The sequence below is a fragment of the Herpailurus yagouaroundi genome, unplaced genomic scaffold (assembly GCF_014898765.1).
Source record: "Herpailurus yagouaroundi ecotype Mexico unplaced genomic scaffold, PumYag 159, whole genome shotgun sequence".
NCBI classification, from domain to species: Eukaryota; Metazoa; Chordata; class Mammalia; order Carnivora; family Felidae; genus Herpailurus; species Herpailurus yagouaroundi.
The window spans coordinates 390,600-407,186 of NW_024412400.1; the positions used below are offsets into that span (position 1 = coordinate 390,600).

Genomic DNA, 16,587 nt, shown 5'->3' on the forward strand with positions numbered 1-16,587 from the left:
TTGACAGGCCCTCTGGGAAAAGAACCAGTAGGAAAGAAAATAAGGTTCCGCAAGAAACTGCGGCCTTACATTTAGCCCTTGCCATTCCCCATGGAGACTCCTCTACTTATAGGAAGGATAGCCTCGTACCTTCGCCAGCAAAGAGGGCCTGTATAGGAGAGACATATGGATTTGAAAGCCCCACTCTGGTAACTAAGGAGTATCTATGGACACAGGCCACTCTAATCCCTAGGCCCACTTGGCCCCCAGGAGGCATTCCAGATGATGACTGAACCTAGTCGGTTAAAGTACAGAATGGTTCATTGATTCCTAGGTGCACTGTCTCTCTGAGAATGTATAAGGCGTGGGTTTCTAAGGCCCTCTTGGCCCTCTTCCTGGCACCTCGGACCCAGCCGAACACTTTTGTTCTTCAAAACCACGAATGCTTCAGGGAAACAACTAACAGGTTGTGTCCCTCTAACTGTTCCACTTGAGGTGTTGAGAGATAAATGACCTTTCATGAAAACAGCAAAGCAAATACTTTATAGATTATAGATAAACGTAGTTACATAATAAAAACAATGAAAGAAATAAGCAAAGGGCAGGAGGGAACGTTATGAGAAAACAATCATGTTATTCCTTATTGGGTGATGATACATAGAAACATTTTCAAAATTAGGTAATGTTAGAAAAACAGATGATGTATGCTACAAGGAAATCACTAGCATATATAATGCCACACTTGGTACAATAAATTGGTCAGTTCAACACACTGCTGTTGTCTGTGTCCATTTTTATTTTAGTTTTAGTTTTTTATTTTCCAGTTTTTTATTTTAGTTTTATTTTCACCGACGCTGTTCTTCCTTCGGGAACCCCTGGTTGCTGGAGCTGGTCTCTGGCAGTGTTTGGAAACTATTAACTAACTATAAACCAATAAAGGGCAAAAGCTGAATATAGTGAAAATTGTCTTTACTTTTATTGCCTTTTATTTTCAACAATGATTACTTGAACTTAAAAAAAAAAAAGCCTTTATTAACTAATGGTTATTGAAAAGCCAAACCTTTCCAGCCCACTTCATATTATCTTTCAACCATTTCAGGGCAGAACAATGTTCCAAACTATAAACCTGTTCCTTATTAACATTGACGGTCATGTGCTTAATGAAGAGCTTTGGGTCCGATATACGAGCAGCCATAATTAGTCTTTCCACTGCAGCTTGATAATCATCCTTACTCCGAGATTTGTCTTCTTCACATCTACAAAGTGAACACCTCCCGAAGTCAGAAACTGTTAAAAAGGAGTTCTATCGTTTCTCCAAAAGACAGCACTTTGCATTTCCTGGTACTAAGCTATAAGAATCTTTTTACTATATTCTTCTAACAGTGCCTTTCAAACTTGTTTGAACATAACACACAGCAAGAAACACACTTTATATTGTGACCCGGTGTATACCCTCCACATCAAAATGGAAATAAGAGTTTCACAAAACAAGACTTACCCTTATGACAACGTACTCTATTTTCTACTCTCTTTTAGTTTTGTAATAATGTTGCAATCCCCTGAGCTGATTTCACCAACCAAATAGGCTACAACCCACAGTTTGAAAAACACTAATCTAGAACACAGATAATAACCTCTTTGTATTTTGAAAATTGATAACTGCGTAACTATTTATTGTAATATGTACAAAAACATTGAGTTTAATCAAGTTTGGAGTTACTAATGGTCATATTTACCTTGATATTAGCTATTTTTAATTATAAGCATATACGTAATAGGCAGCTAACATTTGGAACTGTCGCTGTGTACCTTTACTAAATTTCCAGTTATTTTATTTAGTCTTGATTTAAGATTCTTCACTAAGTGCTCAGACTTACTTTTCTATAACTCTTTACCAGTCTCCAACTTTCATAAAATTCATACCTTATGGCTGTTTATCATAAGGGATAGGGAATGGGAAGTACATACATTTTTTAATGTTTACTTATTTTTGAGGGTGGGGAGAGCAGAGACAGAGGAAGTCACAGAATCCAAAGCAGGCTTTAGGCTCTGTCAGCACAGAGCCCTATGCTGGGTTTGAACTCATGAACTGAGAGATCATGCCCTGAGCTGAAGTCAGAAGCTTAAGCAACTGAACCACCCAAGCGTCCCTGGAGTGGGAAGTATTTAAAATAGAGATGTGGCTGTTACATTAGGCATCAGTTGTTCTTTATGTTCACTGTATCCTGCTCTTGGCACCTGTAGGACCCAACAGCAAGGTCCAAGAGTGAGCCTACCCACATCAGTACCTTAGTATGATGCAGAGTGGTGGGAGTGAGGACTTCAACTTAGAACAGAAACTTGTCACAGAGAGGAAAGATTGGTCAGGTATCTTCTACTACATTCTGGCTTAGAAACTGGTGCCTGGGATCTGGTAGACCAGGCATATGCCAACTATGTGCAGTTTCTGAAAGTCTAAAGATGCATAGATTCTCTCAGAGAGAGGTTAGTATAGCAAGGCAAGGCTCAGTATGATGATGACAATAAGAGAAATAGTATTGGTTAGGACAAAATTGAAGATCTAGGCATGTCACTAATTTTGCACTGAGGTCACAAATAGCAACCAAGTTCAACAATGAATAAAGAGGCTGCATATGTGTGGGGAGTCCTGAGAAAACCAAACCCTCATTAGGAAGATGGGGAGCCAAGACTCCTCATGCCACTTATAGTGCATAGTAGTAAACAAGGAGGCCCTCAGAAAAGACCTATATCAATAAAGCTAATTTAGTGAGTTTTTAAAAAATTGTCGACCTAAAATAAATTATTTCATAATTCTCCTCCCTTTAAGTATGGGCTAGATTAAATGACTCGTTTATCACATATAGGATAAGGGTGCCTGCCTGGCTCAGCTGGGGTTGTGAGTTGGAGTCCCACACTGGGTGTAGCGATTATTTAAAAAATAAAACCTTAAATGACTTGCTTATCACATATGGAACAAAGCAGAAATGACTGTGTAACTCTGGACACTAGGTTATCAGATGACAATTCTTCCTGGGTCCCTGAATTTCTGGAAGTTTTGAGGACAAAGACAGTAACTACCTCTTGTTCTGAATTTCAAGCATGTTTATATAGTGAACAACCTTGAAAGACAGATAGGTCCTCCCTCTGGAGCAAACGATAGGTTTGCTTATAGCCTTACAAGATAGTGATGGTGTTTCCCTGCAGAGCAACAGGGCAGGCATGCTTATCATTTATAGTAAGAGACTTAGGTTCCCCAAAGTTCAAGATTCCTCTTCTGTAAGAGGGCCCGGTACCTGTGCAGGTATCCACCAGGGCCCCTCTGTGGGACTTGGGAGCAAAACCAGAGACACAGATATGCATATAATCATACTGCTTGCTGTACATAAGTAATAACATCCTCTGTCTCTAGTGCAAGCAAGAGTCTTACGTCTTGTGCTAGGATCCAGGACACTGTCAGCCTGCAATTAGGGTAAAATTCAGAGCCTTCCCAGTTCTTGATATAGCTCATGAAAGGCAGTGTAGCTTCCTCCTTGTCTTTTTTCTCTTGATTCACTCACTCAGAGTGTCATAAAGACACTCAAGGAATGTATGGAAGGACCCATGTGGCAAGCAACTGAGGATTCCTGGCAACAGGCACGTGAGTGAGCCATCTAAGAAACAGATCCTCCAGTCCCAGTCAAGCCATCAGGTAGGTGACTTTACCTCCTGACCAACTACCTCAGAGACTCTGAACCATAACCATACTGCTAAGCTACTCCAAAATTGCTGACCCACAAAAACTAACATAATATTTGCTGTTTTAAGCCACTACATTTTGGGATAATTTATACACAGTGATAGATAGATAGACAGATAGATAGATAGATAGATAGATAGATAGAATATCCAATCTGATGATGTGGTTTATGATACCATTAAACTGAAGCAAAATTCTTGTCAAGAAACCCTCAAAACAGGAGTTCCATGAGATCTTTATTAGTTTCCTGGATAGGCTAACAAGAAATTGGGAGTGGTGTAAGTCTAAATTCTGGGACTTTGAAAAAATTATTTAAAGAGATACCAGTCTGGTCCAACAGCTAAATTGTATGCATTTGTAACATTTTAAATATAGACACTAGGCTGATGGCTTTATTTTCAACAGAATTCTTAAAAAAATTTTTTTTTAAATTTTATATTTGAGAGACAGAGAGAGAGACAGAGTGTGAGTTGGGGAGGGACAGAGAGAGAGGGAGACACAGAATCTGAAGCAGACTTCAGGCTCCGAGCTGTCAGTGTAGAACCTGATGCAGGGCTCGAACTCACGGACTGTGAGATCATGACCTGAGCCAAAGTCAGATGCTTAACTGACTGAGCCACCCAAGCGCCCCTCAACAGAATTCTTGACTGAACCAAATTCTTGACTGAACCAAAAAACTATCACATATTTTCCTTTTAGACCTGGTTCTTAGATCTTCTGTGTTGACCAAAAAGGTAAATAACTTAGATATCTATCTCAAAACCATCAGTGCACAAGAAAGATGCATACCTACAGAAGGCCCATCTCTTTGAACAGCATCTTTGGAGTTGTTAATGTGTTTATTAAATGCTATCAGCTTGTTCGTTTTAAGTCTCAGGTCAAATCCTTGCTCAATTTAAATGTTACCAAAATTTGTAAATGCATACAAATACAAGTATATACATATATATGAATATGTATGTGTATACACACACACACACACACACACACATATGTGTAGAAATGTGTTTGTGTATATATGAAAATATTTATGCATAAAAATATATAAAATATATATTACAAAATATAAAGTAGAGATAAACATTTACATCCTAGGGCAGGTGTAATGATCTGCTTTTAGCATGCAATTAGAAGTTATATCAACCAACCTTTTCAAAACTATCTGCAGCATCTGTGTAGAAGTTCCAGGACTCTGAATACTACTAGCATTAGATACCAGGAAGATTTCAATAGCTAAAAGCATTTCAATCTCAGATAAATAAGAAGGAATCAGTAGAAGTTTTCGGTATAAATTTCCCTCCAATGGTGGATAGCAACCCAATGAAAGAGCACCTGGAAATCAAATAACAGATCAAACTTTATTAAACCCCAACAAGTGAAAAACTAGATTTCCAAAATATCCACAGGTGATAATTACTTACATCATAGAATGATTCTTCACATTAGTAGGTTTATTATACAAATTATATGGTGGTGAGCTTATCCTAATACATGGGAAATTATTCTTTGTAAAATACTTTTGAAACATTAAATATGAAGTAGAAATATATATTTAAAAAACTCTCCTAAAAATGACTTTTGAGCCTCATCGTGGTAAGTGACCATTTATTTCAAGCCATAGTCAATCAATACAACATAATTATAGAACTACTAAAAAACCAGAATAGCGACTTGGGTTTTATTTTAATGGGATCTGGTCTAATAGCAGCTACACAGATTTGTAATTATTGCCTATCTTGAATTATGAATCCAAAATGTAGAAAAAAAGAAATTATAATTTGAAGATTTTGTCATATATATTATACTATTTTTTAGCACTTATTTATACTGCTGTTATAGTTTGTATAATAAACATTTACTGTTCTAACCACAAGAGACTCTTAACAATAAGAGAACAAACTGAGGGATAATGGAGGGAGGTGAGTGGGTGATGAGCATTAAGGAGAGCACTTGTTGGGATGAGCACTGGGTGTTGTATGTAAGTGACGAATCACTAAATTCTACTCCTGAAACCAATACTGCATTGTATGTTAACTAAAATTTAAATTAAAATAAATACATAAAATAAAAATGGAAAAAACACATGTACTGTTCCTACTCTATGTCTGGCATTGAGCTAAGCACTATTTAGATATGAAACTAAAATACATATCTTAAAATATGTATCTTTCCTGTAGATGGTCAATGTGTTGTAGCTATACTCACCAAGTAATGTTCTAAAAATTTTACTTTTCAAGAAAACAGATTTAACTTTTAAACTGTTTAGGTGCTTATTACAAATGATCTATACAGAAAACCCCTGAAGTCTTGGGGTATCCAAACTGTATATAAACAATATTATACTGTCATATTTCACTGAAACCAATTTAAACCTGTATGTAAAATTTGTTTAAAATGTTGTGTTAAGATAAGTTTCTTTAGGGGCACCTGGGTGGCTCAGTTGATTAAGCGTCCAACTTTGGCTCAAGTCATGATCTCAAGGTTCGGGCTTTTGAGCCCGCACCAGGCTCTGTGCTGACAGCTCAGGGCCTGGATCCTGCTTTGGATTCTGGGTCTCCCTCTCTCTGTGCCCCTTCCCCAGTCACACTGGAGGTCTCTCTCTCTCTCTCTCTCTCTCTCTCTCTCTCTCTCTCTCTCTCTGTCTCAAAAATGAGTAAATACTTAAAAAAAAAAAAAAGTAAGTTTCTTCAAGAAATCTAATGTGGATGATGACTGCTAATCTTTGGGGGCCTACTATGTGCCAGGTACCTGTGCCAGGTACCTGTGTTAAACATAAACACATAAGTTTTCCCTCATTTTAACTGACAGTACTACCTTTGAAATCAGGTATACTGACTCCTACATTAGGTGAAGGGCTCTGGCAATCACCCCAGCCTCTGACTCCAGATCTCGGATTCCTAACTACTAGGTAGTTCCACTCCCTAGGTCGCTTGCAGGATTAACATACTATTGACTCATTAACTTTCTGACTATTGATAGGTATAATTTACATACATTCTTGTTTTACTTTGCTGACCGGAAGAGGAAAACAAAAAATAACAAACTGAGTAGAAATTTACCAACATTATTTTTCCTCTAAAAGCAAGTATGAAAAGAAAAATATTCCTATTCAGTTTTAGGGGAGGGAAACATACTGGAAAGACGCACTAACATCTCCCCTTCCTGACTTTTTGGCTGAGAGAAAATCAGTATTTTTAGGACTAGGGAGAACAAATCAGGAGCATCAGGAAGGCAATTTTACTGTCCCTGGACAGTTTCTTTATGATTAGTTTGAAAATAAAAGCAGAGCCAAGCCATTAAGAAAGTGAAAGACAACTGACAGACTGGAAAAAAAAAATATATTTGAAATTCATGTATCTGACATGGGACTTGCATCCAGTGTGTGTGTGTGTGTGTGTGTGTGTGTGTTGTGTGCGTGTTGTGTGTGTATATGTACATATATGTATATATATGTATATTATGTGCATGTATTCTTACAACTCAATAAAAAAAACAAAAAATGTGCAAAGAAAAAAATGGGTAAAGGGTTTAACAGACATTTATCCAGAGAAAATACACAAATGGCTAATAAGTACTTGAAAAAGTCACTAGGATCATGCAAATCAAAACCACAATGAGATACCACTTTATATCCACAGGAAGTCTAAAATAAAAAACACAGCGTAACAAGTGTTGGTGAGGATGTGAGGAAACTAGAAATCTCAAATTTGGGTAGTGGGTATATAAATACAAAATGATACTGCATCTTTGGAAAAGCAGATTTGGCAGTTTCCTAAAATGCTAAAAACAGATTTATATGAGCCAGCCACTTTGATCCCAAGAGAAATAAAAATATATGTCCACATAAAAACTTGTATGTGAATACAGCAGTGTTATTCATAATAACTAAAAACTAGAAACAACTCAAATGTCCATCAAAGGATGGATGGATAATTCCATACAACGGAATATTATTCAGCAATAACAAGGAATGAAGTATTGATACAGGATGAGTACTATAACAGGATGAGCCTTGAAAATATTACACTAATTACACGAAGCTAGTCATAAAAAACTACATATTGAAGGATTTCATTTATGTGAAATGCCCCAAATATGCAAATCTACAGAAATAGAGTCAATTAGTTGTTGTCTGGTCAGCAGGAGGCATCCAGGGAATGCTAATGTGTTTCCTTTTTGGAGGTGCTGAAGATGTTCTAAAATTAGATTGTGGTGTTGGCTACACAATTCTGTGAATATAATAAACACTAATGCATTGCCTAAATGGCTGAAATTTATGGTATGTGAAATTATTTCAGTAAAGCTATACAAAATATTTTTTTTAACTTTTTTTTATTTTTTATTTTTTTATTTTTGGGACAGAGAGAGACAGAGCATGAACAGGGGAGGGGCAGAGAGAGAGGGAGACACAGAATCGGAAACAGGCTCCAGGCTCCGAGCCATCAGCCCAGAGCCTGACGCGGGGCTCGAACTCGCGGACCGCGAGATCGTGACCTGGCTGAAGTCGGACGCTTAACCGACTGCGCCACCCAGGCGCCCCCAAAATATTTTTTTAAAAAGCAAAACAAAGGCATTGGCACCACAGTCTTAACAAGTGCCTCGATGAAAAAGCCATCAGCCTAAAATCCAGTACTACTGGACCAATTATAACGCTTTTCTAGAATGTTAACTATGTGTGAAGATAAACCTAGAGAGTTCCAATGATATCTGAAATGTCAGCATTGTCAGGTAATAAGATGTTTTTGAAGACTGATTGGTGAATATACATTACTCTTTTCATTTTATAACTCAGGCACATTAAAAATACCAAAAATACTCTTAGCCCTATACCTAACCTGCATAAGTCCCAGTAGTTCACTGCATATGAAATTAGGCATAGATGTATTTAAATTATTATTATAATTTTTAATTTGAGACAGAGAGAGAGAGCATGAGTTGGGGAGACAGACACAGGGAGGGAAGGAGGGAGGGGGGGAGGGAGAGGGAGGGTGGGAGGGAGGGAGGGAGTGAGAGAGAGAGAGAGAGAGAGAGAGAGAGAGAGAGAGAGAGAATCCCAAGCAGGCTCCACACTCAGTGTGATTGCACGAACTATGAATACCTTAAGACCACTGTAAATGGGTGAACTGAATTTGAATTATATCTCAATAAAATTGTTAATAAAAATTTTTACAAATGATTAAGTTTAGCTACTTTAAAACAGAATTTTATTTCCAACTAAGAAACAGAGATTCATAGAAATCTCATCTAAGTGTTTCCAAGTTTATGTTTTGTTCCCATGGCAGAGAAACACCTTCTATGGCATGGTCCCCAAATTGCACAATTATTTTGAAAATAAATAACCCCACTGATTCTAAAAACTAAAATAAAGAAGTTACAGCAAAAAGTAGTATATATATACTTTGTGTGTGTGATTTCTAGTAATCTGCAGGGAAATAGTATAAGGAGTTGAAACATAAGTTGAAATGAGGTGTTTATGAATAAACAAATCTACGTTTCCTCTGAATTTCTGATCATTTTAAAAAATTGTTTTTAATTTTATTTATTTATTTTGAGAGGGGGGAGGCAGAGAGAGAGAGAGAGAGAGAGACAGAGAGAGACAGAGAGAGAGAATGAATCCCAAGCAGGCTCCATGCTGTCAGCACAGAGACCAATGTGGGGCTTGGTCCCTCAAAACGTAAGATCATGACCCAAGCTGAATCAAGAGTCAGGCGCTTAACTCACTGAGCCACCCAGGTGCCCCTAAAAAAATTCTGCTTTTAAAACTTCTTTTGATTGTAACCTACAATAAGAGGTACATTTTACATATTGACCTGGTACACATATATGGATATATGTACCTGAAATGAAAATTTTATCAAATAATACTTCATCTTACCACCTGTAATGTATGCTAATGTTTTCTTTCCTATTTCATTGGGGAAAAGTTGCCACCTGCTAAACAGCTGGTAGTGTCAAAAACACTCCCAAGTTCAGAGAGGTTTCTGGGCTGGCAGGGGTGGCTGAGATGTTTGGCAAATCTGGCACAGCGGTGACATACAGTAGGCACTCAAATGTTTGTTAGATACGTGGCAGTGATAGAAACGTAAATTTAGGACAAACTACTGCAGGAAGGCAGAAGTGTTTTCTGGATCTCGACTCTACATGAAATTACTTCCAATTCAAACACCTATGAGGTGGCTGGGACTAGAGAAAGCATTAGTTTTCCAGGCTTATTGGTTAGAGAGAAACAACTGTAAATAGATTAATAAAGTTCTTTTACTAGGAACCACGTGAAAAACCTATGTGTCGTGTTCATTGTAATGGCAGCCTCTGTACTTCTTATGTGGCCTGCTATAAAATATTCTAACTTATGAATTATAAAGATCAGGGATATAGCAGGGATGAATAAAATATATAAATATTCCTATTGTTTTACTCCTATATATTTATAAGCTATGTTAACTGGTTGAGATTCTTTCATTTATTTCCTTTGTGCACCCTCAAGTGGGCATACTAATGTGCAAAGAAATAAAGATATAGTAATTAGAAACGAGAAAGAACACGTTTCAAAAGAGAGAACAAATCTGTGTACACCATTATCTTTGACTGTATCAACTGCTCCTTTTACATATTTAAATGCCTAGTCCTAGACACTATGCAAGGATTCTTGGTTAGAAAATTGAAGTCAAAACCAAGATTTCAAATATAAATTTTTAAAATGCAACTTACTTTTGTAGTGGGTTCTGGCTTTGAGCCATAAACAACTCCTTCCCAAAGAAGTAATTAATCTTCTAAGAAAGGAGAGCTCAATAGGGATGTTCTTTGAAATCATGAAGTCTGCCACGGAGGATGACATACCAAGACTGTTGCTTTCTATACAGGCATCTAGAAGTTTATTAAAAAGAAGGCTGTACTGTGAGACCTCCACAGTTTCTGGAAAACAAAAAGGATATAATGAAATCAATCTATCTTAGTCTCTCAATCTTCCCTCTCTCACTGCTTTTCTTTTCCCTTTGCTCCTGTTGGGATTTTCCTACCCACTATGGGAGTCACAGTCGCTAAAATGCAATCATATATTCTCTAAGAAACAAGCATTCAACAAAAGAAACCTCCTTCATTTACTCTGGAACAAAGAAGAAGAAAGGAACCTTGTAACAATGTGGGTGAAACCAGAGGGTATTATGCTAAGTGAAGTAAGTCAGGCAGAGACAGATACCTGTTTTCACTCATATGTGGAATTTGAGACACTTAAGACCATGGGGGAACAGTAGAGGGAAAAAAAAGTTACAAATAGAGAGGGAGGCAAACCATAAGAGACTCTCAAATACAGAGAACAAACTGAGGGTGGATGGGGAGGTGGGGGCAGGGGACAATGGACGATGGGCACTGAGGAGGTAACTTGTTGGGATGAGCACTGGATGTTGTGTGTAAGTGATGAATCACGAGAATCTACTCCTGATGCCAAGAGCACACTGTATACATGTATGTTAGCGAAGGTGACAATAAATTATGCTTAAAAAAAAAAAGGAAGCTTGACAACTATCGCAGAGGCTACATTAACACCGCTGTCTGTGATTCCACCTGCGACTGCATCTGCTCTCCCAAATGAATGACTTGCACAGTTCTGTTTGCACTGTCTACAGTTCAGACCTCAGACTTAATTTCCCATGACTAAAAATAAACCACCGCCTCTAATATTCTCTCTCAAATTAAAAACAAATCCTTTATTAGGTATTTATCCTTCTTTCAATTCCTCACTTAGAAGAAAGTGAAGTCACCTTGGAGACTATGAAATCTTTTATTCCCTGTATTGTCAGTTCAATCTATGACCTAGATTTTGGTCTTTATCACTTCATCTGTAGCATCCTTTAGTGATCCAGGCCTAAGCAAGAAGTTAATCTCCTTACCTTTTAGTCTCTTCCTAAACATCTCCACCAATGGAACTTTTCTAGAACATGTACTCTGATAAAGCACTGTGGGAGGCCCTCAGGTTAACATTCTCATGAAGTGGCAACTTGCCACTCTGAAAGCATTACTCAGGTTCATTTTGATCCAAAGCTTTTGCTCATGTTTCCCTTAACATGGACCCCCTCTGGTCTACATAAAACTTGAGTGTCAGGATTCGAGAACACTACCTACTATTGTCCACATTAATATTCCCTTTCTTTGAACTTGTCATTTCTTCCATTTATTTCATATTTTCCTATGTTCCAAGGTAATGGAAACTAAGCTCTGTATTTAATGTTAAGTAATAAAAGAAAAAGTATTCTTCATTATTCTAATGCAATGAATTCTTTTACGACACAAAACTTGCTGGGGCATTATTGTTTGCTGCTGACCTGACAGAGAGGGAAAGGGGACTGATGAAAACAGTTGAGGGAGGGAATGGCTGACAACCCAACGGTAAGCATCTCTGCTTTTGAAAAACAAAAACAAAAACAAACAAAAAAACAACAAAAAAGAGAAAGAAAAAAGAAAAACATATTGAATTTGCAGAGAACACATTTTACAGAAAATAATTTCATTAAAAATATATGCTGGAATATAAAACTCAACCAAAACAGGTGGAGAATGGTTTCTTATTTAAACACCAGATGGACATTAGAATTGAGGCTTTTAAAAAACATACCTTGAGAATTTTGAAAACCTGGTAGATTTTGCAAAACTTCAAATGTCTGTCTATAAAGGCTCTTGGCTAAGATTTCATGTGCAATTGTACAGAGCAGATTATGTCGATTGAGTACATCCAGTCTATCACAAGGCCACAGTGGTGTATTGATGATCCATTCTGATTCTTCCAAAAAGAAAAAAGTACTAATACTTTATACTATGTAAATTACACTTAAGAGTATAATTACAACTAATGTTTTCAAATATGTTTTGTTAAGTATCAAAATTTAAGTATGTGTATTCAGAAAAGATAACAATAACTCAAATTTATTAGAAACAACTTGTATAGTAATGGTCACTATCCTAAGGGGATACAAACAAATGAGTACTTTGTTATACTTATTTTTTAATTTTTCATTTTTCTAAGTGTACTAACTCAGTTTTTAACTCTAAGGTTAATGTTTATTTTTACATGACAAAAATGTTTCTTTTGTAGTAAATTATTTGTTATAATGTAAAATATTTGTGTGGACAAGTTTAACAATTTTATAATAAAGAATACATAAATTAACTAGTTTTTGGCATTTTGGGGAACAGCTTCCCCCCCCCCCCCAATTTCTTACATAATTTTTATTACAAGATAGTTGATTTGTGCACAATATACAATGTATGTAAGTTATAAAAGCAAAATAACAAACTTTTATGCACGCTTCACACAGCTTAAAAAAAAGAGAATATTACCTATAATGCTGAAGTTCCTTAATTTCTGCCTTGATTTGCACATTGAGAAAAACAATAGGAGACTATCATACAGAACACTGAGGTACTAAAATATTAGAAATGTCAATATTTTATCATTTGCCTAATTCTCTCAATCATCATACACCAGAATCATAAACGAAACGTTGTTATAACACTTAAATCATATTTCCCTGTTTTTTAACTGTACTAAGTATAGGAGTCACGTTTTCTTTTTCTTTGGGGGCCTTCCCAGCACAGTGAATACAAAAAGTATTGAAGGGAGATTTGGTAATTCATGTACACAAATGCCAAAATAAAGGCTTAATTACCCAGTATAACTTTAAAACAGGAGCTGTTTTTAAATTAGTAGAGCCCATCTGACAGACTGATTGACTGACTGAATTGCCTCATGCTATGTGTTAGGCAATGTTTTACAATATTGGTGCTTTATGAATCTTAGCTCATTTAAACAGATATTTCCATTAATTTACTTCCAAATCTGCTTAAACTTTATAGAGAAATTTAAATGAACTTGTTATCTTTTGAAAGACTGCATAAATCATTGGTTAAGCATAACTCCCATTTTCCCCCATAATTCCCCAAAGTAAAACCGCTAAATCACCATTCCTTATAAACTGAATTTTATTTTTATCAAATAAGTTCAATTGTTTTTTGTTAATGATCTATCTGGTGGTAGATATGTCACACTTACAAAAAGTAGACTATGTGGACCTTTCTCACAACAATTGCACTGTTCTTTAGTACTCATTTTTTATTGTTAAGGTAGAATAATGGTCACAGTTTTTGAAAGAATAGATGGTATTTTAGGAGCTTCATTTTGAAATCTTACCAAATTGTGTAGCTATATTAAAAACTCTGAATAAGCTGGTCATTTTATGTACTAAAGTTAACTGAAACTGGTAATTGGGTAGTCATTTAGACTTTTAACTAATCTTTTGTTTGAAAAACAAAAACCAGTTTACTGGTCATTTAGACTTTTAACTAATCTTTTAACTAGTCATTTAGACTTTTAACTAATCTTTTGTTTGAAAAACAAAAACCAGTTTACTAGTGTACTTTAATACTAGTTTTATGGTGATAGAAGTCCTTATTGCATTAACCCTCATGTTTTTCACTCTTCGATAGTTGGGAATATTTTCCATTTGTCTAAAAAGTCTGAGTCAAAATGCAAGCAAATTTTCTATAATAGCCATTCTTTATCCACTTACCTTCCAACATATGCATATTTAGTCATTTGACTCATGCAAGATTTTGAATACAAGGCACTGAGAATATGAAGACTATTAATATGAAGATGGTCTGCAGTGAATGAATTTCCAGTGTAGTCAGTGACACTATCAAATAACTATCCTTGACTACCATAGTGAATGCTACATATACCATAAAAAATATCTAAAGATACCTTTCTCCTTTTAATATACATTTAACATAATCCCAATCAAATTTCCTTACGGAACTATATGAAAAACTCAATAGCTGAAATTCATCTAAAAGAATAAGCACTTGAGAATGTGAACAATAATTTGGAAAAGAGGAGTGAAAGTGGTGTTGCCTAAATAGATATTACAGATATTCTAAAGCTACATTAACTAAAAAGAGTTTGGTGCTACCATAGAAACAGATCCCTGGGAGAGAAGACAAGTATAGAAACACACCTAAGCAGATACAAGATTCTAATAAATGATAAAAGTGGCATTTTAAATAAGTGAGTAAAGGGTGAGTTGTGACATTTTGGGGAAATAAATACAATTTTGTTCCCATTTCATATCAAAATTTAAAACTAGTAATGAATGAAAAGATTTGAAGAACATGGGTAAATATATAATTTTGAGATAGCTAAGGAGTGCCTAAACCATGATACAAAACAAAAAGTCATGGGAATAAAAGGTATAGCAAACGGAATATAGTCAACGGTATTGTAATAGTGTTGTATGGTGACAGACGTATAGCTGTGGTGAACATAAGCATAATGTATAGAGATGTTGAGTCACTATGTCACTATGTCGTACACTTGAAACTAATGTAACATTGGTGTCAGGTATACTAAAAAAAATGTATTAAAAAAATAAAAAGCTATACTAAAAAGAGAACACTAAAAAAATAAAAACAGTTTATGTTAGGTAGAAAAAATGTCAGGTGGACAACAGAAGAAAAACAAAAATGCAAAAAAAATCATAAAGTTAAAGGAAAATGAAAAGCTGAGAAAAATATGTGCAAATATCCAACAGATGAAGGACTAATATCTTTAATATGTAAAACTATCATAATACAAAGGGACATAATTTACAGTATAATATTTTCTAAGTGTGATATATACATCATTGATGATAAGTACCTGAACTGATTTTTAGATCACATTATAATGTTAATAACCTATTTGATTGTGTACTATAAAAACTGTAACAATAAAAGAGTGCATCAAGTATAAAAACCACATTAAACAGGCAATTTCAGAAATACTGTTCAGGATGAGGCCAAGCTGGTTGATTTACTTCTAAAATAATGTTTATTTAAAAAAATTATTTTTTAAAGTTTATTTACTTATTTCTGAGAGAGACAGAGAGAGAGTGAAGGAAGGGCAGAGAGAATGAATCCCAAGCAGGCTCTGCATGGTCAGCGCAAAGCCCGATGTGGGGCTGAAACTCACGAAGTGTGAGATCATGAGATCATGACCCGAGCTGAAACCAAGAGTCGGACACTTAACCAACTGAGCCACCCAGGTGCCCCTAAAATAATGTTTATTTAAAAAATATAAACAATCACAGAGGTGCCTGTGTGGCTCAGTTGGTTAAGCGTCAGACTTAGGCTCAGGTCATGATCTTGCAGTCTGGAAGTTCGAGCTCCCTGTTGGACTCTGCACTGACGGCTCAGAGCCTGGAGCCTACTTGGCATTCTTGTGTATCCCTTTCTCTCTTCCCCTCCCCTGCTTGCATTCTGTCTCTCTCTCTCTCAAAAATAAACATTATATATATATATATATATATATATGTATATGTATGTGTGTGTATATATATATATATACACACACACACACACATATATATGTGTGTGTGTATATATACACACACACACACACACACACTCACTACAAAAAATTAAAACAGAGAAGTATAAAGAAGAAATTAACAAAAATTGAATATCCCATCACTGAAAATGACCAGTGTTCACATTTGGTGAAAATTACCTGGGAAAGAAGTGTTAATGACCTAAATAATGGCTATGCCTACATAAGTAGTTCTAAGTGAAACTGCTGTATGAAAACAGAGATTAAACATGGCCTGGCCTAACATAACATTGTTCTGAACAGAGCTATCCACTGATTGAAAATAAAGATGATGCAGTTTTTAAATATTAACATTGTTTATATGCTTATATTAGTACTGCAGTGGCAGTCACTGGTCTAGGTGTTCAAGCTAAACTTTATGCTAAATTTCCTATATAAAAAAGGGTAACACTTTCCTAAATAAACAAAAAAACACACACACATCTATGCTTTAAACAAGTCTAGCCTAAAACAATAT

General features: G+C 35.8%; 1 protein-coding gene across 1 annotated transcript in view; it reads right to left on the reverse strand.

Moving 5' to 3' along the window:
• Positions 1–333: 333 nt before the first annotated feature.
• Positions 334–16,587, reverse strand: part of TOPAZ1 (testis and ovary specific TOPAZ 1) — a 102,300-nt gene continuing 86,046 nt past the window's right edge. Inside the window, 4 exon segments of the mRNA XM_040479588.1 lie at positions 334–1,235; positions 4,864–5,047; positions 10,424–10,627; positions 12,324–12,488. Of these exon segments, the coding sequence (XP_040335522.1) occupies positions 1,016–1,235; positions 4,864–5,047; positions 10,424–10,627; positions 12,324–12,488 (773 nt within the window). The 3' untranslated portion in view covers positions 334–1,015.